General features: G+C 39.7%; 2 protein-coding genes and 1 long non-coding RNA gene across 5 annotated transcripts in view; all 3 read right to left on the bottom strand.

The window, feature by feature from the left end:
* LOC143851018 (uncharacterized) overlaps positions 1-11,262 on the bottom strand; it is a 29,021-nt gene extending 17,759 nt beyond the window's left edge. The window contains exons 1-2 of one of the 3 annotated variants that reach the window (XR_013236166.1): positions 10,825-11,262; positions 2,431-2,644 (exon numbers count right to left, since the gene is read on the bottom strand). This is a non-coding gene — a long non-coding RNA (uncharacterized LOC143851018). The remainder of the gene's footprint in view (positions 1-2,430; positions 2,645-10,824) is intronic. The other 2 variants (XR_013236167.1, XR_013236165.1) reach the window with 2 other exon arrangements.
* Positions 11,263-16,990: 5,728 nt separating this feature from the next.
* On the bottom strand, positions 16,991-21,437 carry LOC143849915 (uncharacterized). Its single transcript, XM_077359213.1, has 4 exons — positions 21,366-21,437; positions 17,647-17,831; positions 17,182-17,248; positions 16,991-17,049 (listed from the first exon to the last, which is right to left on the bottom strand). Exons 1-4 carry the CDS (start codon positions 21,396-21,398, stop codon positions 17,011-17,013), a joined length of 324 nt encoding a protein of 107 aa, XP_077215328.1. The 5' UTR covers positions 21,399-21,437; the 3' UTR covers positions 16,991-17,010.
* Positions 21,438-23,142: 1,705 nt separating this feature from the next.
* LOC143850548 (uncharacterized) lies at positions 23,143-23,826 on the bottom strand. Its single transcript, XM_077359790.1, has one exon. It carries the CDS (start codon positions 23,824-23,826, stop codon positions 23,143-23,145), a length of 684 nt encoding a protein of 227 aa, XP_077215905.1.
* Between the last annotated feature and the right edge of the window lie 1,146 nt (positions 23,827-24,972).

Raw genomic sequence — 24,972 nt, 5'->3', positions numbered from 1 at the left:
GGTGTAGGAGAACATTAAGGGCAAACGTGTAGGAGAATATAGTTTTTTCTCTAACATTCCGAAGGGGTTAAAGATGTGTGAAGGAAAAGAGAAGGGGATGAAAGTAATTGATGACGTATCTTCTATCGGGGTATGGCAATTTATTACTGGTTTGGGTACACCTGACTTATTATCCAGGCACTACAGGCTGGAATTGATGTTTTATCTTTTGTAGGGGTACGCCAAATTAGAAATGGTTTTGGGTACACCCGTTTTGTTTTACTCTTATCCATGTATTGTAGGCTGAGACTGCTGGTCCCGAATGCTAATTTAATATTAATGAAACTTGTCATCTTTCAAAAAAAATAATAACCCACCATATTAAATTAATCCAAATTTATAAATCCAAATAGCACAGTCGCCCAAAAAAGGGGCGCCTCAAGAAAGAGCTCCCCTTCCCGAAAAATGGCTTAGTTCCCCCAGAGGACTCTCCTGCTAAAAATGTAGCTCAATTCGCCCCTGAGGACTCCCATGCCAAAAAAGCAGCGTAGTTCCCCCCTGAGGACTCCCCTGCTGATGTGGTATGAAACCCATGGAAAAAAGGAAAAATCAGCACAATTCGCCTAGAGGACTCCCCTGCCAATGTGGTATGGCACCCATGGAAATAGGAAAAATCAGCACAGTTCGCCCAGAGGACTCCCCTGCCGATGTGATATGGCACCAATTAAAAAGGAAAAATCAGCACAGTTCACCCAGATGACTCCCCTGCCGACATGGTATGGCACCCATGAAAAAAGAAAAAATTAGCGCAGTTCGCCCAGAGGACTCCCCTGCTGATGTGGTCTGGCACCCAAGGAAAAAGGAAAAATCAGCGCAGTTCGCCCAGAGGACTCCCCTGCCGATGTGGTATGTCACGCATAGAAAAAGGAAAAATTAGCGCAGTTCGCCCAGAGGACTCCCTTGTATATGTGGTATGGCACCCATGGAAAAAGAAAAAATCAGCGTAGTTCGCCGATGTGGTATGGCACCCGCGGAAAAAAGGAAAAATCAGCGCAATTCGCCCAGACGACTCCCTGCCGGTGTGGTATGGCACCCATGGAAAAAGAAAAAATCAGCGCAGTTCGCCCAGTGAACTCCCCTGCCGATGTGGTATGGCACTCATGGAAAAAGAAAAAATCAGCACAGTTCGCCCCATAGGACTCCCCTGCCGATGTGGTATGGCACTCACGGAAAAGGAAAAGAGGACTCCCCAGCCGGTAAGGTATGGCACCCATGGAAAAGAAAAAATCAGCGTTCGTCCCAGAGGACTCTCCTGCCGATGAGATATGACACCCGTGGAAAGAAAGCGCAGCTCGCCCCAGAGGACTCTCCTGCCGATGCGATATGACACCCGTGGAAAGAAAGCGTAGCTCGCCCCAGAGGACTTCCCTGCCGATGCGATATGGCACCCTTGGAAAGGCCTCACAAAGTCTGTCTGTCATCTATTATTAAAGACCACCAACAAATTTGCCTGCTTTGCAATTTAAAAATCTCCTGTAAAGTTGCTTAATTGGAAAAATGAGGTCTCAGCTCCTCCAAAAGATGAGGACGTGGGAGGAATGCTCTATTCGCCCTGCACAAAAAAAGGGAGAGTGATAAAATGATACAATATATATTACATTCATTTTAGGGATTCATAACCAATCTCTAAAGCCAGCAAGCAAGGTTTCTCAATATGGGTCTGGTTTCCCAACAGACACCGTTTTAGCCAAGGGTTAGTGAAGTTTCCTTCATACCCTAATCAAGGAAAGGGTGACTCGTTATATCCAAACAATCCCATCAATATCAAACTGAATAAACAAGGTTGGATGGGCACTGAAAAGCTTAAAACAAGCAGGAAGGCTGATGGGATTAGCAATTTTGATGAACAGAACATTGGCCTTAGAACCAACTGTACCAAAAGTACTGTGGTATTGAAACATTATGGGAGCTGAGGGAAACAGTAATAGTACCTCCTCTGCTACCATAGTTGGGAGGAATCAATAGTTCAATACAACCTTCAAGACTTTCCCACCAAGTATGATGATGTTTTCACAAAAATATTAAGTATAGTGCGGGCAAGCACATCGAATGGGACTAAAAGGATTGACAGTGTTTACCAAGATGCTCAAATGGCCAGTGTAGAAGTTACTGATATGAAGGTAGTGTATTTGGTGTGTGGAAAAGGTGATGTGTTTGTTGCAACGGAAAGGAGTGGGGCCTTTAGTGAAAGAACCACATTACAGCATTCTCTAGCACAGCATTTACAGACTGAAGGACAATGCCCCTATCACTGTTTCGATTATTGAAAACAGGAAGGTCAATCTCCAAAGAAAAAAATTGTGCTACAGCACAACCATGCGAAATAAATGATGTTCAAGTCTTCGAAGACGGTACTGCATTCAAAATACTTGAAAAAAATACTAAAAACACCTTTGGAAGTGGCAATCAATGGGCAGGTAAACTCCACCAAAACGGTTCATATGCTTCTACTCGCTGCACATCCTATTAGAGTTGTAGCTCAGGAAGCCATTGAGGTTGAAAGTCATCTGTAGTGCCAATGAAAACTCAACGGATTCCAGGCAATTGAACCCAAAGAAGTCACATTCAGAGGCTTGTATTGCTGATAGTGAGGCAGAAGTGGGTGCTGAAAATAAGATGAGAAAAGAAAACGCGGTGAGCTTCCTGTTCTCCAAGCAACTAAAGTTCAAAAGCCTGAGATGAAGAAAATCATCAAAGAGTTAATCGGAGTAAAACATTCAAATAAAAAAGCAAACATGGATAATACCGCAGCAAAGAAGAAAAGTCGAAAAATCAGACGAGTCTAGCCCTAAAAATTAAAAAATCAGTCTCTCTTGTTGATAAATTATTTCAGTTCATAACTGTATCAATCAGAGCCTCGTTGATAATGGTGGTGGTGGTGATGATGAACCCACGTTCTTCAAGAGAAATTAGCACTTTAAAAAAGAAAGCATGGAAAGGAAAACTCTCACTCGCCGAATAAAGTAGTTGTTTCTTGCAAGAGGTTATTACCTTCAAAAAGGGAAAGGAGAATCCTTCTGTTAAACAAGGTGGCTTGATGTTGCAATCTAAGAATGTCAAAGATTTGCGCTCCTTCCTGAATAAATTGGTTGTCACTTCCAAGGGGTTAGCGCCATCAAAAGGAACACTTGGAAAGGAAAACTCTTTTGTTGAACAAGGTGATTTGAACTTGCTATGTAAGCCTTTACATGTACGTAATGATCTGAGGTTAGACTGTTGGAAGTCAGGAAAGAATCAGCAAAACAAATAATAATATTGGAATGTATATCGAGGGAGAACCGATGATGGCGGTCTCAATAAGAAGGATGCCTCTTCAGAGAAGGCCTCGAGAATCTATGACATAGATTCTCACTCATAGATTCTCATTCAAAGCTGGACATACATGGAGATTTTGATTATGATTTCGAAGACTAGGACTACATTGGTCCTCCGGCATGTCAAGAGCTTTAAGAGCATCCAAGTTGCATGCAGAGATATGATCAAATACAATGGAACCATGGAACAGTTGATTTTTATTTATTTTTTTATTTTTTTGGTAGGTAAGCTGGGGTTAGGCAAGACCCCTACCAGATTTCATTGAAGAAAATAAAGAGAGAACAGCTAAGGGGGCTAGAAAAGCCAAGCAAAAGGGAACATGCTCCCATAATACAAGGAAGAATATCATGATGGAAGATAGCATGAAACTACTGTCTTTGGTAGCAGACTCCTTTTCTATAGGAATTGAAGATCGAAAGAAGAGCAGGAGGAGATAGAAGTACATTCAAAGGATTTCCTTTAAAAGGGTACTCTCTTTTTGAGAGAAAATCTGCAGTTGAATTCGCTTCTCTCCGGACATGGGAGATGTGCCAATGATGGAAATGATTTAGAGCATGCCTCATCCTATTCAGCAAAGCCCTTTTTTCCATGGGATAGGAGAGTTGCCTTGAATGATATCCGCCCCAAATTTTGAGTCGGATTCTATCCATAGGCTCTGGATTCCCAAGGATAATGCTATGTGAATCCCTTGATCAAGGGCATTCAGCTCGAGCTCGAAAATTTCCTCTTGATATACGTTATCAGAGAAAGTTGCTACAACCATTCTAGAAGAGTTTCTAATAAGACCTCCAATTCCTCCTCCATCAACTTGAAGCGAGGCATCCGAGTTTAGTTTCATTTCTGTTTCACTAGGGGCAATCCAGGTGCAGGTTCTTTTTGGGGTTATTTCTGGGATGAGCTTATATCTGAAATTCTGTACTGACTTAACATTCCTGCTTGATATCTTGTCTTTTCTCTTCAAGCCATTCATCTTGAGACTAATTTCTGAAAGGATAGAGTTTAGCAGAAGCCTCTTGTGCCTAGACTTTGCTTCAAAAATTCTCTAGTTACGTTCAAACCACAAATTGTGGATCAAAGAGGAGAAACAGAGTTTGAGTGTTGTCGCTGCCTGTCCTTTGCCTTTAGTATTATGTCGAAGCCAATCTTCCTCTTCTTCTAATGTTTTAAGAGATCTTCTGTGGTGGCCCCCTCTCCAGAGAATGGATTTCCATATCCAAGAGGAGTAACTACATCGGAAGAAAAGATGATTTCTTGATACAGGCTCAGATCTGCAGAGGATGCAAATTGGATCCACATTCATTCCAATGGCTTGGAGCCTGTCTTTAGTACTGAGTTTGTTTTTTATAGCCTTCCAAGAAGTTAAAACATGACGGGGAGTATGGCCTGCAAACCAAATAGACGAAATCCAGGGAGGCTTTACTGATTTTTCTCAACAGGTGTTCCATCCACTTTTGGTAGTGTAGAGTCTGTAGACCCCATTAGTGATAGGCTTCCAAATAGGACAAGTATGTTCTCCTGAGATAATAATGGCTTCATTGAGCCTTTTCCTCTCTGAGGGAGGGCTTGTCCAAAATGGGATTCCATCTTCCATCTTTGTAAATATCGGAGAGAAGGTTTAAAGTTCTGAGAGAAGAGTCTGAGCGAGATCTCAAGAACAGGCTACTTAAGGGACCCGAAGGAAGCCATGGCTGATCCCACAAATCAATCTCATTCTCCTCATTGAGCCCAACCTGATAACAAATGAATGGTTTAGCCGCCTCTCGAACTTTTTGGATGTTTCTAATGCCCCAAGATGGCTTCGAAGGCATTGGAAATGTCCAGATGTTCCTGCCTTTACAGTATTTCTTATACACCCATCTCGACCAAAGGGATGAAGAACGGTTTAGCAGGTTCCATAATAGCTTTATATGGAGAGCTTTACTTATCTCATCCAACTTTCTGATCCCAACTCCCCCTTCATTTTTTGGCTTACATAACTCATTCCAGTTGACAGAATGGAATTTTTTTTCAGAGTCCAAACCACCCCAAATAAAATCCCGAAACATTTGCTCGAGCTTATGGAGGATTCCCTTCGGGAGAGCAAATGCAGAGGCCCAGTATATGTGAAAGGTACTCGAGACAGATTTCACTAACTCAATTCTGCAAGCTTGAGCGAGGTTTTTGCAATTCCATTGCTGCATTTTCTTCCTGACTTTGGAGATGAGAGGGGTACAATCATTTGCAGAAAGACGAGAAGAGATTAGAGGTAACCCCAAATAACGGATGGGTAATTTTCCCTCTCTGATAAAAGAGCATTTGAGATTTGCCTTCTAGCTCCACGGCCAGTACCTGCAAAGAAAACTTCACTCTTTTCTTTGTTGATGTCAAGACCTGTAATTTAAGAGAAATGACTCAAACAGTTCAGAATTTCAGATGCACACTTCATGTTTCCCTTTGTGAACACCATCAGGTCGTCTGCATACAGGAGGTGAGTGATAGAGACATCACCTTTACTGTTAGGAGTTTCAATTTTTTTTGAGAGAGGGATTCATCAAAAAGAATGGACAACATTTCCATTGCAATACAGAATAAGAGGGGGGATAAAGGATCTCCTTGTCTTAGACCGTTTGTGGTGGTGAAATATCCATGAGGTGTACCATTTATGAGGATGGAGAAAGTGGGTTTGTTTATACATTCAGTTATCCAGTTGATCCATCTGTCATCAAATCCTTGTTTCCACCTGAAATTCAGTAAGGAAGTCCTATCAACATTGTCAAAAGCTTTGGCAAGGTCCAGCTTTAAACACATGGATTTTGGGGATGAAGGGGAATGGAAATTATGCAACAAATCATGAGTAACAAGAATATTGTCTTGGATTTGTCTCCCTCTAATGAAGGCTGATTAAGCCGGATGGATAAGGTTGCCCATAACAGTCTTCAGTCTTTCAGAAAGGATTTTGAAGATGGTTTTATATACAAAATTGCACAATGAAATGGGGCGGAATCTATCCGGGGAGGTAGCATCTATGCACTTGGGAATGAGGGCAACAAAGGTGGAGTTGATTTCAGATAGAAGGGTGCCTTTTTTGAAGAAGTTAAGGATAGCTTTATTAAAATCATCTGCAATGACATACCAGAAAGCCTGAAAGAAAGCAGCATTGAATCCATCCAGCCCGGGGGCCTTATCTCTGCTGGCCAATTTTACCGCCTTGCTAATTTCTTCAATGGAAATGGGTCTTGATAGATGGGAGGCTTCTTCAGGCGTTAGTTTCCTGATTGGACATGGGGTGTTATGCAAATTGGACTTACCATTGTTTAGAATTCGACTGAAATACTGAACAAATGAGTCTGCTATCTCACTCTGATCTGTAGACTGGGAATTATCAGCTCTATGAATGGCCATGATACTGTTTTGATGCTGACGAGCTTTGAGGGCCGAATGGAAGAATCTTATGTTGCTAACTGCAACCATTGGACCTTGGATTTCTGCTTATATAGAGACTCTTCAAGATTTGATGCTTTTATGTAATGTGTTCTGAGTTTGTCTTCTTGAGCTATGAGAGATGGATCAAGGGGGCTAGATTGTAGAAGCCTCTGAGTTTTTTCAAGCTGGGATCGGGTCAGAGGACTACTGACGTCGATCCAGCCGAAAGTGTCTTTGTTCCATTCTTTCAGATGAGCTTTTACCTCCTTTAGTTTCTGGCAGAGTTGGTACATGGGGTTTCCTTTAACTTTTATGCTCCAGGCTCTTTCCACAATTGGATAAATGGACTGATCTTCCAGCCACATGTTCATGAATTGAAGGGTTTTGGACCAAGGCTTTGATGGGGTTCAATGGAGATGGATATTGGGCAATGATCCGAGATACCAGGGGGGAGGAATTCAGCAAAGGATAGCGGGAAGTGGTGAAGCCAGAGATCATTAACCAACGACCTATCTAGCTTTGCCAGTTTCCTGTTTTCCGAGGATCTGTTGTGCAAAGTCCAGCTTTGGTTATTTGATCTCAGATCTGAAAGATCACAGTTTGAAATGCATTCATTGAATTCCCCCATTTCATTTAAATGATGATTTGTATTTCCAATTCTCTCATTTGCAAATCTAACAACATTAAAATTTCCAGTCATAAGCCAGGGGAGGTTTATCTGGGGTTCTAAAGTTTCGAGGTTGGACCAAAGAGCTCTACGAGAAATGTAGTAATTGTGAGCATAGATTGTAGTGAGGTTAAAACAATAATTTGTTTGGAGCATTCGTACCTCAGTATGAATGTGCTGACTTGATTCTTCAAGAATGGTGATATCCACAATCTTTGGATTCCATAGAATCCAGATACGGCCTTTTATCACAGCAGAGTAATTACCGTGGGCTTGCCAACCTTCACAAATGAAAGAGGTATACTCTTGTAAATTTTGAATATTTTCTTTTGTTTCAGTGAGGCAGCAGATGGGAGCTCTGGATTTTCTGATTAACTCACTTCTTTCCTCTTTGAGTTAGAGCAAAGACCCCTGACATTCCAGACGTTAATTACTTTCATTTTGCACATAGGTTTGAGGGGAGTGGGCTCTCAAGGAGACATTTTGAGGAGAGGAAGGGCTAACTACAAGGTTGTAATTAGGCTTGATCATTACTGGTTCAGGACTGGTTCAGGATCATCAGAAGAGACAAGTTCAGGATTTTGGGTGCTTTGGGATGGGGAGGTGGTTGAAGGGGATTGGAAGGGGGTGGTCGTTTGAAGCTCAGGGGGTGATGGAGGGATGGTTGTAACTTGCTATAATGGAGCTTTTTGACTTTTCTTCTTTTTATTTCTGGTAGCTTTGGGGGAGTTTGGGGAGGCAACAGGTTGCTTTTGGTTGACAAGGGGGGAGGAGGAGGCTTTTTTGGGTACAGATTCTGAATCTTTTGGGCTGTTCATTTTGTCCTCCACATCTGTAGGAAGGGGAATGTGTGGGGTGGCTGGGCAATTTGGAGGTGAGGGCTGGATCTTCTTCAACCTCTATCAGAATTTCAAAAGCATTATAGGTTGTGACTCTCTCAGCTGGGTTTTCTGCAGTAACCTGTGGTATGTCTGCCTCCTTTGATCCAGCATTCTCATCAGGAACTGCTTTTGGGACCCATTCTCTTCTTGATTTCTGTTTTTGGCTGACTTTGGGTTGGTTTAGGTTGTAGCGTTCAGTAGTGTGACCGAATTCTTTGCAGAAGCTACAGGCCCTTGGCCTCCAATCATACTCTACCTCTTGTGTTTTCATTTCCGGTTGGAGTTTGAACGTGGATAATGTCTAGTAGAGAATCTTCAACTGAAATCTCAATACACACCCTAGCAAAGGTGAGTCTGGTTCCTTCAGCAGTTTGATAGTCCATGTAGAGAGGCCGGCCAATTAAACTTGCAAGTTTGCCTAACCCGTGGGGGTCCAGAATTTTAAATGTAGGCATGGGAATTTTATCCAGAGAGGGATTGATGTTAATTTTTTCTTCTCAAGAGCACAATCTGGAGTCCATTTCTGAATAATGAGAGTGCGACCACCATAGATTGTTGGAGTTTCTAATACCTTTGTGCTATCCTCCTCATTGCTAAATCTGAAGAGAAAATAGTTGTTAGGGAGAGCCATGAGGGAAAAGTCACCTTTAGGCTTCCATTTCCTCAGCAGTTGCTCCTTTAGGGTTAGATAATATGGTCTTCTCCCCAGGAAGTACCCTAGAAGACAGTGGTTCCACATGGTTTTTGCTTTTTTGAAGTCTTCTTCTTCAAAGTTTGCTCTTTTTGGCCCAGGATCGTCCTCAATCGGGGTATGAAATTCTATCTTTGTGTCCACCACATTTGGTTTTGGTTGGGTGACCAAGGAGTTCCACAAAGGGCTTGGCTTAGCAGGATCTTTCGGATTGCAAGGGTGGGCAAACTAGAATCTGGGGGGGGGGGAGGGCGGGGGCGCGCATGGGATGGGGGAAGGTTTGGAAGTCTTCAGGTTTGAGTGCTTGTGGTTCCCTGATTTGGTGAGTTTGGGATGGGTGGGAGAATGGGGGCTTCAATTTTTGAAAATGTTCCATTTGTACTTTCAAACAAGTTTTGGCGCCCATTTTGAAGACTAGAGAGGATTTCAAATTTTCCTGCTCTAACTAGCTTTGGGTTTGGGGGTGGGCCTGATGAGATTGGTGAGTCTAGGATGGGATGGTTGGGGGAGTTGGCTCGGATTGTCAAAGATGAGTCATTTGTTAGGACAACTGAGTCATTCACTGAGTCACCATGTTTTACTGAGTTTCCCCCAGTAACTTCCTCCAGGAGGTTCAGAAGCTTTTCCCCCATGGGGATGAAATATGAAAGGTTTGCCGGAGGGGGAGGTTTCAGATAGGGTAATGAATCAAGGTCTAGAACCGGTTGGGGTCTATGGAACTTTGCCTTCGATTTTGGGTAGTTTAATGTGAGGGAGAAACAGGTTTCACTGGTTTTTCAAAGATTTTGTGGGTATGAGTTCCTTTCTTGTAGTGGGTGCAAGCATCCAGTTCTAGATCAGCTTGGGGGAATATAGCAGGGGGATCGAACTTTCTGAGCAGGGTAACTTTCAATGGGTAATTTTTCATTTGGCCAATATTCTTTCATCGTGCTCCAGATTTCAGAATGAGGAGGGCTTTTTTCAAAAAATGTCGGAGAGACAGACGAGAGGGAGCTAGTCCCAGGGGTTGGGATCAATGGGGCAGTTAAAAGGACTTTAATAGGTTGAAAAAACTGGGCTGGGGTTGAGATTGGAAAGGCCAGAACCTTCCCTCCTCTTCTTTTGAAAATTTTCCTCCTGGGTCCTGGAGGTTTGGGTTCTCTTGGATTGAGGGGAGATTGCAGTGGTGAAACCATAATTTTAACTCCAACACAGACAACTAACTGCTTGGGAAGATTGGAGAACTCTAATCACAAGAAATGTTTCTAACAGAGAAGAAGGCTGTTATGTTCTAGTAATATGGTGAAAAAGCCTAAGAATTAAAATTACCTGGATGACGAAGCAACGAGTAAATGTGCCCGGATCGTCACAAACGAACCATTCACAAGGTGATGTTGAAACAACAACAATAGAAAAGGAGTAAAGATGGGATCAGCTCTCAGATACAATGGAGCCCTTAATGTTGTAACAGCAACATAAAAAGACCAAGATGCAGAGAAAGCTTAAGATCAAGCATTCCCTCAAACAATAAATTACACCCGCAGTGGTCAAACCAGTGGGGAGTTGTGTCAAACATATGGCGAGCAAAGATAGTTCCCAACGAAATCTTTGAAACTTCCATGTGCTGGTTTGTACTTGGAAAAGAGTTAAAAAAAATAAAAATAAAAATAAAAAAGATCTGTAAAGACATGAACGCAGCAGAAAAGGCTCCAGAATTTACTCCTTCAAGTGGTAGAGTTCTTGCAGTACAATCATGAAGATGAGGGAAAACATCCCACAAATCCATACATATGTCATCTTTTCCAGAGGAGAGAACAGAAAAACTAAACATGGAAAAATGAGTGACTTACGGGAGTCCATGAAGCCCATGCTGATGAGGGGAAGCCAAAGCTTTTATTTCCTCTCTCTCACTCTGTGTCTCCTTGCCCTTAAGCTGTTTACATAAAAAAACAAAAAAAAAAGAGCCCCAGTCTTTATATACAAGAACAGGGAGAAAATTATCAATCCTTATGGGAGTCTCATCCAATTACATGAGTCTTTCGTATTTATCTTCCCTTCCCTATGAAACAAGGATCATCATATGATCTGTGCATACTTATCTCCTCTCCCGAATGAATTCTTAAAGAGTATCACACGCCTCTTACGATCCCTGATTTTCATCCAATTATATTTCATGATATAATCCTTCCATGCTTATCATATCTCCACTACCCTAGTGAAACTAGGATTCTGCATGTATTCAGATGGCCCACTTCATAGGAACAAGTGTAAAATAATGCCCTCATCAAAGCATCCGGTGAAAAAAAAGAATGTCAGCATTTGTTCTGGAATAGTGGCCCCACCTTAAGCATAGCCTTTGGTGATGGTAAGGCCTACTCAGTGCATAGTGGAGTGCATAGTAGGTGGGACCTATTCTATCAAAATAAGAGTATAGTGGCTGGCCCTACCAAATCAAATCAGAAGACTCCCTTTAAAGTCTCTTCCAGGGACTTTCTAAACGGAGAAAGACGATAAAGATGACGTTTCTCCGAAGGAAAAAAATGAAGAAAGTTTGAGAAGATGAAATTTCCTCCGAGAAGATCTGTTAACAAAAATTAAATCTTTCTGGGGGATAAATTAATTAAAAATTTGTACTTAGATAGGGAACCTATTGATGGATAATCAGAGGTATTCTCTTTTTCTTCAAGAAATGTAATTAACGGCTAATAAAGCCGAATGTGTACGATCCCTACCAAAATTAATAAAACCTCTTCTCGCAAGAGGGAAATTTGATACCAATACATTTTGTGTGTGATGCTCTTTTTCATGCATGTGAAATTTGTTGCGAACAGACAGATTTATCCACAATTCAACTTAAAGATTTAGCCCGATTTTAAGCAAAATGGAGAAAGAGGGTCATTGTGTGATGCGGTTCATCCTACCAAAAGAGTTGAAAAAACAGGTGGAAGAAAAGAGGGAGCTAAGTCAGCATTCAAAGGAGAGGAATTTGGCCCCACATTCCCCTGGGTGGTATTTAGTTATTTTTTAGGTAGAGGGCCCAAGGTATCGTGGCCATTTATTGTTCTATTTTAATTATTTCAAGTCTAAGTGATGTGATTTAGAGTAGTAATACACCTTTATCTTTTCTTTATTTAAATTTTATTTAATATTTTAATTCATATTTTATTAGTCCTAGACTTGGTAGGATGTCCACATCAACCTATGGCTCACTTTACTTGCCTATTAACCATGACCCACCACTATAAACCCATTCTCAAACTCACATAAAAGGTCTTATAACGACTTAAACCTCCAACCCCTTTATTATATCCTATTGGCTAACCCCCCTATGGCCCACTACTTAACCCCTTAAGCCCCTCTTCTTATTTTCTATAGGCCAGCCTCCTTATGGCCCAACAGTTATCCATACTGCTCTCTTTAAAAACCAACACCCTTCTATAAATCCTAATTTTGAATCGACGAGAAAGAAAACACACCCTTGCATAGAGTGCCTCCCTCTTTATTGCCCTTTTTTTCTTTGTTTCCTCCTCTCCTCTTTCTGTCCCTATCGGCCTTGTGCAACTGCCTCTTCTCTTTCTCTTCTTACCTTCTCTCTCTCTCTTTCTCTCTTCCTCCTCTTCCTCTTGGACATTACTTGCAGCGAACGATCAAGGCATGAAGACCGACATGTCACTCTAAGGTACAGATCACATTCACTTTATTTTTAATAAACTAAGCCCATATTCTCTACCCCTTGAACCTTTCTCATCTTTTTCTTGCATTCCCCTCCCAGATCCTATTACTTTTCCCATCACCTTGCCCTGAGTCATTGCCTATTACAGTATTACCACACCCTAGCCACCCTTAGGTATTATTTGAGCCATATATTGGATTATTTCATATTCATTTAAAAAAAATAGATTATTTCATATATCTGAATCTTATCATACATTATTTCCATATTTTCGGTCGCTAGTTGTTTTGTTTATGGATTTGATGTAAAGAACCTGCATGGGGCTGAATTATTTACTATTTGATGAAAGAATTTCAAAGGCTCTACTTTCCTACAATACCTAGTTGGAATTAGATTTTATATGATGTTTAATCTATTTTTGAATATATACTTTGCTGCCATATTAAATTAGAACACCTCATTCGTGCACCTAAATTCTCAGAAATCAACCTGCGGACCCCAAGGTTTGCACCAATTTGGTATCAGAACTCAGAGCTCAAACACTTGTAGGGTCCCTTCAATTAAAGACACCTAGGTGTTCGATAATGACCGATAGACTCTTCCTCACTTCTAGCCTTGGATCTCGCCCTCAAATTGTTGGGTAAAGTCCTGATGGAGTCTCTCTTAGTTATATGCATTAGACTCTAAAATTCTCCTTTAGAGTCTAGGTTCATTAAAATTGTCTTTTATGGATCCTTGGATAATGTTTGAGTTTCTTAGGGCTGCCCTATATCTTAGCGTCTACTTCAGATCAGTTAGGTGTCAACTTCCTAGTCTTAGCCCGTCTATTTTCTTTTAATGTGTCTTAGTACACCCCACTATTATGTAGGGTTGTCTTGCACATCGATCACACATGTACAAACTATGACTAATATGGCCAATGCACCACATCAAGGGCAAGAACGAGCCCAGTCCCGAGAGGCCTAGAGACATTGTACTCAAGCTACGTTGGAGTGTTGGACCATCACTCGGAAATCTTAGCCAAGATCAGAGTTGCCTTGAATCGCATTAGCAAACGCATTAGGCTTGGGATTATCGGAAATGTCGTGGTCCCTTGGAATGCACGCCCCGCCTAGCTAAGCAAGGCAAGGCGAGGTGAGGCAAAAGGGCATTGACTGAGACTCAACTAGTTCAGTTATTAGAGATTACGTGGCTAGTCATTTGAACTCCACTTTTCCTCCTAATAACATTGCTAACAGACCACATGTGGGTGAGAAGAACATGGATCATGGACTTCTACAACCCATATTACATAGTACCACTACCTTCATATGTTCCAACAGTAATGATCCAACAGTAATGAATGGGGTCATAGATCATCTGATTGTCCACATAGCACATATTTTATGGAGTAAAATAGGATTATGTTTTAATTCAGCCTCACATACCACTCTCGAGCATATGGACAGATATAAGTGATCAATTATAGCTTAGGGCATTTGCTGAAATGCTTAGCTAGAGGGGACCATCACCAATAGAACGAGTTTACATAATTTGGTTCGTTCTTTTGAGACCACTCGTGGCCATCTCCTTCCACACCTTCTAGATCATACACATGTGCTCTATACTGGGAAGTGCATCACTAAGGCCGACGGAGCACTGGGAAGTGCATCACTAAGGCCGACACCTTCGTCCACTACATCAAAAAGGTAAATCGAGAGATGTTAGAGAATTTGCAACCAAGTATTGAGAGGAACGAGGCTTCCCTTGATCACTGTCATAGAGATCATTTCTATAGCATGGAGGATCTAGAGATGGTTTTCCTTCGAAGTGTATCGGTTTGTGATTGGAGCATATCATCATGATCATGTGAAACAACCAATTACTCCAAAAGCTTAAGCTGTTGTAGATAGTGTTATTTAAACTTTTATACATTAACACTCCCCTCCATGTGGCCCCCTCTTTTCTAGGGTTGGCCTACACGTGGCCCATGTAGCCCCTCTTTTTGGGTTGGCCATTACATGTGGAGTTTTTTAATGTTAAGGAGTTTTGAACCCAGAGCAATTATACCATGTGAAACAACCAATTACTCCAAAAGCTTAAGCTGTTGTATATGGCATTATTTAATCTTTTTTACTTTAACAATTCACACATCGCTTCGTAACTTTCCATAGACGTTCAAAGTAAGGAGACCTGTAGAAGATTTTGCTAGTGATACCTAGTTCATTAGCGAGGATGTTCTTGGATTGAGTGTTTGTGATAGTGTGGTACAACTGCAAGGACTTCCTCATGAACCACCAAATTCTAGTTCCGAACAGGCATCATGTTAATTTCCTCATCTTTGTCTTGATACCGGTCATAAATATGCCATATTTGATCCTCTTCGTCGTCATCACCTTTAGCAAAGTCAACACTCTTATGGGTAAGAATAGGATGCATGTCCTAATTCCCCACAAGAGAAACATTGAATCATCGACCCGATGAGCGCTGGTTCCTTTCATTTAACAGTCCGGTCAACCCCTTCAACAGTCCTGGGACTTGTTGAATTTGATAAAAGAGATGCATGATTGCTTCTAGTAGCTGTTTAGTCAATCCTTGACACCCCAACGACACTATAACTCATTGTGTTTGCAGATGTAGGCTTATGTTCAATCATATTAAACTTAGGGCCATAATGGATCACTCTTTCTCCTACCCAAAGACCATACTGATTTGCATCTTCAAGGTTAGTCAGCCACATAACTATCATCTGATCCTGAGTCAGCAGCTTGAGCCAGGATAAATAACTTGCATCGAGTTGTTCGAGTTGTTCGAGTTGTTCGTCACTTTCTTGATGACCTACCCTTATGGACAGGTTGTTGAACTCCGATGTCTATACTTCTACGCTCATTTCACGTTGAATTAAGCTATGAAAATGTTGATACATCATAGATTCATAATATGTAATCAGAAATCAGCAAGGAGAAATTGCTTCCTCATCTTGGCCCTCATATGTTCCCAGGTGCGAATCTTAGGCCTCACTTATCTGATACATTGCTCTTCAACCCTCTTCCAAAACTCAAGCACAACTCTTTCAATTTCAGTTTCACAAAGAGCACATTTCTTTCTTCTATCATTGATTTCCATTAAAAATAACTATGTGATTGATTCCTAATCACAGTAAGGCTTTGGCATGAATCTTCCCGAAAAATCAGTAACCTCATCGTAATTCCTCCGACCTTTAGATCAAGTCCTCTTCACTAACCATCATCTAATTCACCTCCCAATCCTCTAATTCACCCCATCCTTTTAGATCACAAATTTTTGGATCCGGGCAGGCATAAAGCACGATACCACTAGAAGGAAAAAGTGAATATTTGTGGCTCGAAGAGAAGTGTCTCTTGAGCAAAGCTAAGTCAGAACCACTCTTTTGAGTAGGTTTGTCTGAGCGAATCAAGAGCTCTTTCCCTTCAGGGGGAAGTTCAAGCTTTTCAAGGGCAATACTAAGAGAGAGAGATTGAAATCACCACGAGTGGTGTTGCTACTGTTTGTGCAGCATCTTAGTGCAGACTGCAGAAAAAGCTCATTCACAAATTTCAATACTGTAAAAAAATGTTCAGTTTACAACACAAAACCCATTCTAATACTCAAGTAACCCTTGAACCTATTCTAATACTAATACTCAAGTAACCCTTGAACCTATTCTAATATAACTGTACAATCCTTCCTTCCTTTTTTTTTTGAATGAGAACCCTACAATCCTTCATAAGTGACTAACATAATGTAAACTACTTAAAATGATGGTCGCCACCACATATAACTTAAAAGATCACTTAAGTTATAAGGGGTTAACTTAAGTGGATGGTCCCTACAATCTTAAGTCATTACAAACGAAAGTCAGCAAGATGATGAAAATCCCAAAACCAACATGATGAAAAATCCAAAACCCATAGAACTAAAAGAAACACCTCCACCCCCACCCCCTTAAGAACAAAAAGGAAAAGAGAGAGATGTCAATGCTTCTTCTTCAAGGGGCTAACGATTGCATCAACACACAAAGATGCAACCAAAGGTTAGAGAACCAAAAGCAAGACTAATAGATTAACCTCAACGATTTGCTTAAAACTAACAAAGTGATGTCTTGGTAACTTCCGTAATTACAGACGCATTGAAGGGATTACATGTTAACCAATCAAATATTAGGAACTGAGCATTTACAGAGCAAAAGATTCGAAAAGATAATAAGAAGTTTGGCCAATTCCAAAAATACTTATAATAACTTTTTCAGCAATAATAGGACTTTAGCAGACAGCCAGCATACGAAAACCGAGAATGCACAAATAAATACGACAAATAGACAATGTACCTGATAAGTGGAAGGACCACAAAATGCATATCAAATAAGCTAATGCACCATATTTCGCCACTTGTCCTTCAAATCAATCTGTGCAATGCGAGCGTTCATTATCAAACTCACCTCCATCAAGAATACAAAAACAGCATAAGAGAATTTTTTTTTTTTTTTTAAATAGAACATCATAAGAGATTTTAAATGAGCATATGACATCATAATTACCGGTGTTCTCCCCTCGAAGTTTTCAGTATAGCGATTCAAAATGAATGCCCATCTCCCCGTGCCATGCCTTCACAGGAAAAAAGAAAACATGAATGCGTACAAAGGTTAACCCTCATCAATCTATTCAAGAAAATGAGAAGACAAAGCAATAGATAGAGAACTCAAGATAATTGAACATATAGACACAATCAAATTTTTTTCTTTTTTTGGCAGGTAAGCTGGGATTGAACCACCGGCCTCAAAGTCAAAGAACAAAGCCTTATCCAATGAGCTAGAGGCCCAACCCGTCTTTTGGTATATTGTATTCTAATAATAGACACAATCATGTCAAGGTACGGATGGTAAACTTACAACATGACTTTATAATGGACACAAAAACTACAATTAACAATAATTATTAAAGAATAATCGAAAATAAACAGGAATTTTCGGATGCTATTTTTTCTAGCCCAAACAACTACCTACTTTTGGACAGCATCTCTTAAAGCCTCTTCTTCCTGTAAACTCCACCTCTTATTTTTTCTCCTATATCTCGTCCCACCTCGCTTATTCAAAGGAGATATTGCGTTGTTCTTTGGGCTAGGCAAACAAATTTCCCTCGAACGATTTAGTGAATTTTTTGACGAGGACTCAATCGAATCTTCATCCCACTGCATGGAGAAAAAACTACCAACTCAATTAACAAAAAATGTGTAACATAAGTCCATAACTTGAGATTTCAAATGTGCAAAAGTTGGAGTAGAACAAATGTGTTAAACATCAACCAATGTTATTTTATCATGATGATGAATAGGAATTACGAAAAATAAAAGAAAAGAAATCAAGAACATTATACAATGGCTTTTAATATAATGATATCTCATTGACACATCAATTTCAACAAGTATTATGTAATCTTTCTCACGTGGTTCTTCTCAACCTATTTACTAAGGTGTGGCTCTAAGCCACGTCATAGAAAAATAAAAATACAAAATACACTGGCACCCTATTGTTTTTCCCTCACTCTCCCACTTCCAATTTGTCATCTTTGGGGTCGTTTGGATACGCGGGTTTTAGAATCCAAGTTTTTAGTTTGAAAACAGTGTAAAAGAGGGTTCATGATCAAGCTGATGTATTCTCTCCCGACAGCGTTTCTTGGATTTTAAATGAGAAATTCGGGTTTTTAAAATCTCTCCTGCATCCTGAGATTTCTAAAACCTGGAAATATGGGAGGATCTACTACTCTCTTGCTAACGGAAAGAAGGGAGAGAGGTCAAAAACGACGGCCGGTCCACTTCTTCTCGTCTCTTAGCTACAATTTTGAAGAAATCCTGGATTCTAAAATCCGCATATCCAAACGGCCCCTTAGTGTTTGTGTATGGGGAACGCTAGCATCATGGGAAAAAAGTTATCTTCCAATGGGAGAATAACATTGAGCCAAGCTCGGCTAATTCACAAATTTACTATATATTTTGAAGTCATTAAAGATACACAGAGTGGTATCATCAAGAACGAAAAGTTTACAACTGACTTTTTATGGGAAGGAGAGTGCAAACAGAAGCAACAAGGAAGGCTTGGCATCAAAACAACATATTCTGAAACAAAATATAAGAGAGATTAAGGGGGAGAAAGTAGGTTGTGAAAAAGAAGAAATCGAAGTCCGATTATGATGAATATTCAAATGAAGAGATGCACCAACCAAAATTCTACAAGGATTTGATGTCTACGAGAATTATGGGGAGTATCTAGGTTTCTTTATAAGCTACAAGAAAAAGGAGGAACACCGTCGTAACTAAATAGTAATCATAAAACAAAGCCTATGGCTGGACATGTGTACATCAATTGTTTGATAAAATGCAAAACAGAGGCTTGGTTATTAGTGTGATATTGCTAATGCTCACATGAATCTTGATCCAGTTGAAAAGGCAGTACAACTGTTTGAGGAAACTCCTAAGCAAAAAAGTATTCATCTTAGATATAGAAGTCATAAAAATCAAGACGGCGTCTACTTCAAGTTTTTTTATTTTTTTTGAACAAATGAAATATATTAATAAAGCAAAACAACAATAGCAACACCAAGAAGGCCAACGGAAACTCATATGGGCCTCGGCTATGAAACAGACATAATTAACAAGGGAATCTGCACATCATTCCCTTTGAGTATTTGACTTTATGGAAGAATTTATTCAGTACATCTCTCCGAGCTCAAAGTCGAATTCTCTCTACTAGGGAGGGATTGATGCAGAGCAAATTCTACGCCAAGACTGGATCAAAGGACGATGGATGAAAAGGAAAGGTAAGTCCATGGTAGCGATCTGTTGAGGAAGTGGCCACTACCTTGGAGTGTTGTTAAGCATAAGTTCCAAGCTTAATTGATCTTATGGAGTACACCTAAGGTTTTTTTATGGATTGAATCAGCTACAAGACGTGATTTGGTCCGATATTGAGGTTTTGAGAGAGTGCTTGAAGTTCGGGGCAAGAAAGATGACTGAAAAAAAGAAAGAAATAAAGAACAAGGTAAAGACAAAATATCAAAAGAGAACGATTAAAAACTAGGATTGAGGAGAATGGAGCAGGCGGCTGGTTCTGTTCAAGATGCACGTTCACAAACTATTTCTCAAGAAACAAATGTAAAAATCTGCTTAAAAATTGAGTACAGAAAGGGCAGAGAAATGATAGTACAAATTAGGGCATCAAATTCACAAGGCAAAATCAAAGAGAACGTGAAGATTAGTGAGTAGGTACAGATAAGGAATTGATCAATATGGAACCCTTGTCTTAGTAAAAGAGGCGGGCCTTCCAACTTTTTTGAAATCTGTCATAGACGGGTTGTAAGCCATTTCTTCAAAAGCTTCTCTCTTCCTTTAATGCTGACCCATACTCATTACTGTGGTTCAAAACAGTGTTTCAAAACGCAGATGTCGGTCAAAACCGGTCCGAAGAAAATTCTAGTCAACTCGGAACAACACAGTCGAGTACTCGGTTGATGCGGTCAAAAATCAGGGAGAGTCAAAGGAGTTTTTATTGACATACATGTGACATGCATGGGGCCTAGAGCCACCTTTCCTTTTTTTTCTTTATTATGTGCATGCATTTAAATCACATCATAGTATTGTTTATGAGTGCAAGGTATTTATTATTAATATATAAATTTACAGTTATAAGGCTTAAATAACATATTATATATCTAATACGTAAAGATCAAAATAGCCTAAGGGCTTTGTTAGAAACTTACCGACTTCTTCAAAAGCTTAAGCTGTTGGAGAAAGGCAGTATTTAATCTTTTATACTGCAACACTCCCCCTCACATGTGGCCCAATTGGCAAACACGTGGCACATGTGGTCCCACCTTGGGCCGACCATTGCATGTGGATTTTTTTTTTTTACATCGGGGAGGTTTGAACTCGAGACCTTGGCTCTGATACCATGTCTCCAAAAGCTTAACACTCCCCCTCACGTGTGCCCCACTTGACAAACACGTGGCACAAGTGGTCCCACCTTAGGCCGACCATTGCATGTAGATTTTTTTTTTTTAACATCGGGGAGGTTTGAAATCGAGACCTTTGGCTCTAATACCATGTTAGAAACTTACCGAATTCTCCAAAAGCTTAAGCTGTTGGAGAAGGGCACTATTTAATCTTTTATACTTTAACAGGCTTAATACAGAGAGATTTACATTTATATGGTTTTGAATCTTTTGAATAGCTAAGAACCTAACAGAGATAGACTCACATTTATAGAATTTTAAATAGCCTAGATGATTAATAGAGAGAGATTTGCATATCTAGGTTTTTAAATAACCTAGGGGCTTGATAGAGAGATACAAAACAGCCTAAATTTTCATTTATTTTATTTGCATTTGGTTTTAGAGATAGGGATTGTTCATGGCAACCCAAACGTTCTAGTCATAATTGGTATAGGGATGGATATAGATATATAAATGGCTTCAAAAGTTTCTAAATGGCATGGGGAGATGGGCATGGAAACCCATGTTTTCCCCTTATGTATACTGTCTAATATAGATGAAGGCCTGAGAAGGCCATATTCCAACAAAAAAAATTATGATCAGCAGGAATATGAATTTCAAGTCCCCTGCATATTTAAATGACATTTACAAAGCAGCAATATCTAATCGATAAGCTTAAAAACAGTGCAAACAGAAAAGAAATGACGAATAACAAAACAAAGGACAATGCAATCATTACCTCATAAGTATGGGCAGTCCTATTCCGAACCATAAATCCAGGCCACGATGTTCCATCCTGTCTGTCAATCTGGTTTGCTGTATTAGTTTCCCCGACATGAGTAGCTTCAACACCCTTATCAACAGAAGAATTGCACACATCTACATCTACCAGATTATGATTTTCTTCAGGACCCTCCTGATTTATTTGTTCAGTTGGCATATTTACTAATATTCTTTCAGCCATTTCCAAAGAATCCGGAAGAGGATCTTCCACAACTGTTTGCAGATTTATACAACTGGATTTAAGGTCCTTTCGTACCTTATTGACATCGGGTGTAGACAGGCCATCATATTTATTCCCCATTACACAGCTACCCAGATTCACAACGTGAGAAATGCCCACTTCTTTTGACATTGCAATCTCTCTTTCCTCAGTAGAATTTATGTCTTGAATGGGTAAATCTTTCTCTCTAGGCTTCTCTCTTTCCTCAGTAGAAGTTATTTCTTCAATGGGTACATCTTTCTCTCTAGGCTGTGAACTCCCTTTACATTTATCTAGAAAATGTACGTCAAAAGAAAACTTTCTCAGATTGATTGTGGAATTCAGAAAGATAAAATAACAAACAAGCATAGTGTATTAGCACCAAAACAATGAAACAAAACATGAAGAATATAAAATTACCTTAGTCACACTCATAAGTTACAATCATGCAATTGCTTAATTTTTTATTTCAAAATGAAGATTGATAAGAAAACTTGCCAGGACAAAAAAATAACAAAAACAGATAACTGTTGTGTGCCTAGACGGTCCCACTTAGAGTAGAATAAATTAATTTATATTTTTAATAGCTTGTGGAAATCTCTGCCTAGTTGTTTGGTATGGATAGGAGTCTTAGAGATAAGGGTTATCTAGATTTTTTTGGAAAGAAGTCATAGAGGAAGTGGTCAAGTAGGTTCTCTATTTATCAATAACATGCAAGCAGTATTTTCCGAATTAATGAATAATTCCAAACTCAAAACCGTGTTTCTACGCATAGAACCTTGACTCGAAGTGGGTCCAGAGGTTGATCTTCCCACTAAGAAGATCAATCATGTTGCGAACTGATTCAAGTTTGTAACCGATAAATGTTATAGAGTATATGCTTCAGTTATAAAGTAGTTATCAGATAGTTATTTATGTCAAGGTCGTGGGTGTTAGTTTTGATTATGTGTCATGGTAGTGGGTAAATGAGTTGATGATTTGGCACTCTTTTTGTGCTAGTATTTTAAGTTCTTGTATTTCAATGAAAATGTAGAGAATTTGCAACCAAAGCAGCAACTTATGTTTCAGGAGAGTTATGGTTCCTCTCGAATTGAACCCGTTAGGAGATCCGGTTGCCAGGAGAGTTATGGTTCCTCTCGAATTGAACCGTTAGGAGGTCCGGTTGTCTCGAATCAATCTATCTACCCCCTCTCTTCTTCTTTTTTGTCTTTTCCTTTGTTTATTTGTGTTATGGCCTTATGGCCAATTAAGCACGTAACAGTCAGAATATCCAACTAGCACAAAATGATAATTAAACAGGATGATTTAGAAAAAGCAATTTCAAGTTAGAAAACATTAATTGTTTTTATAATTGCACTAATTCATATTGAATTTTATTGTTTAAACAGATGTAAAAGGTTATTATAGTTCCCAAAAAGCTCTTGGAAGCCAATTAAAGAAGAGAAGACAAGCTGAGTTTGTGCAATTAGTAAAACATGGTAGTGCCAGTATCAGTATCCTTGAGAAAAAGCAATTCCAGTTCAGAAAACTAAAATTAAACATCAGACAACCAACCTATCTGTGCTGGTTCAACAGGGGGATCCAATTCCATGCCACAGACACCATCCCCTAACTCAATTACACTAACATTTCCATCCAAAATCCAAGCATTTTCCTCCTTAGTACAAACCATTTCCGCCGCAAATTCCAAAAAAGAAGGACCCAATTCTCCCACAGCCTCCTCCAAAAAAACCCAAACACATTCCAAAGCATCCTTTCGCGTATCCTTCATCAAAAAATTATCACGAACACTCTCATTCCCAATCGCCTCTATTATCTCATCCCTCGATTCCCTCAACCATTCCGAACCCAAACCAAAACCCTCCATCTCAAAAACCCTAATTTTCCAAATTCTCTCAACAGAATTAACACAATTCTCCCGGAAAAACTTCGCTACGCATTCCACTGCCACTGCGCAGTATGCAGCCTTCATCGATTCCGAAACCCTAATTCCGATTCCACGGTCGATCCATTCGATTGATTCCAAGGAATCGAGAACTTTCTCTGTGATTGAACATTTCAAAAGCGATGTACAGATTCTTCTCAAGAGTATTGTTTTCTTTAGACGGAGATCTTGTCTGCAAGTGGGGAGAATTGAGATGAGTCTGTTGAGTACCCAGTCTTCGATTGGTTGGCGAAGGAGGAATTCGAGAATCCATGAGCCTTTGTGGATGTCCATTAGGGTTTGTAGAGATGAAACCCTAGCATGGAGTATTGAGGATTTTTAGGGTTTTGACGTTGGAACAGAGAGGGGGGGTTTAAGAAGCGCGAAGAGGGGTGAAAATCTCCCGCCTGTTTGTTTCGATGGAGCCTCAAATTGCACGTGTGAGAAAAGGCACAAGGGCAAGTGATCCAAACCGTTCATCTTATGGCGTATGGGGAGATCATCCCTAGATACGGTCCCGTACCAAGAAAAACATTTTTAACTGAAATTTTTTCATGGGAAATTTTTTCTTTCAATGATTTAGAAGGAAATTATATGATTATGGTTAATTTAGAGGGATATTAAGGTCCCTCTAACTGAAAATTGAATAGGGTTGGTTTATTTTATCTTTTTTACACATGTACAAAAGTAGGAAATTTTAGAAATATTTTTCCTTTCCAAACTTCTTCCAAAAAACTTATTTGAATCCAATGAGGACCTTGTTTGGATTGCAGGAATCAAGGTTGGAATTGGCACCCCATTCGTATTCTGCCGGGCATTTGATTTAAAAACCTGAACAAAAAACCAAGGGGCAAAAATGACATTAAGGGGGAATTAAATAGGGGAATGCTTGGAATCTGTTTCCTGTCCAAGAGGTTATACTCTCAACCCGGCCCAATTGGAATGAAATTTGTATTTAATTTTTTCTAATTAAATTTTTTATTCTAATTTTTCATTTCATTTTCGGGCGAATTTGGATAGGAATCAAAATATGATGCTAATTTTGATTCCTCATTCCAGTCATCCAAACGCTCCCTGAGGACGTGTTCAGCAAGGTAAAAAAAAATCTTGTGAATCTCATTCCGTCTACAGAGTCGATTTCCTTCTTTTCTCTTTTTTTTTTTCTACCGACAAAATAATGGAATTTTTTGGAGCGAGTTAGAACAAGACTTACCATAAAGTTTTCGATACCTTGCTGCAAGAATTACGAACATATTCAAGAAGTTGGTTACTTAAGACATGAGGCTCCTAGCCTGAAAATATAGAGAAGACTAAGCCAGTACAGTCACCAATCACAAACATACATAGAAATTGAAGATAGCACTTCAATGAGGTATATTAATCTATAACAATGGGATGTAGAAACTTAGTACATTACATAAATAAATAATCAAGTAACAC

Source organism: Tasmannia lanceolata, unplaced genomic scaffold (genome assembly GCF_043159265.1).
Source record: "Tasmannia lanceolata isolate RefF3 unplaced genomic scaffold, GAP_Taslan_0.1 ptg000018l, whole genome shotgun sequence".
Taxonomy (NCBI): Eukaryota; Viridiplantae; Streptophyta; class Magnoliopsida; order Canellales; family Winteraceae; genus Tasmannia; species Tasmannia lanceolata.
The sequence above is the reverse complement of the archived record's forward strand: the minus strand, read 5'-3'. Positions and strand labels throughout refer to the sequence as shown.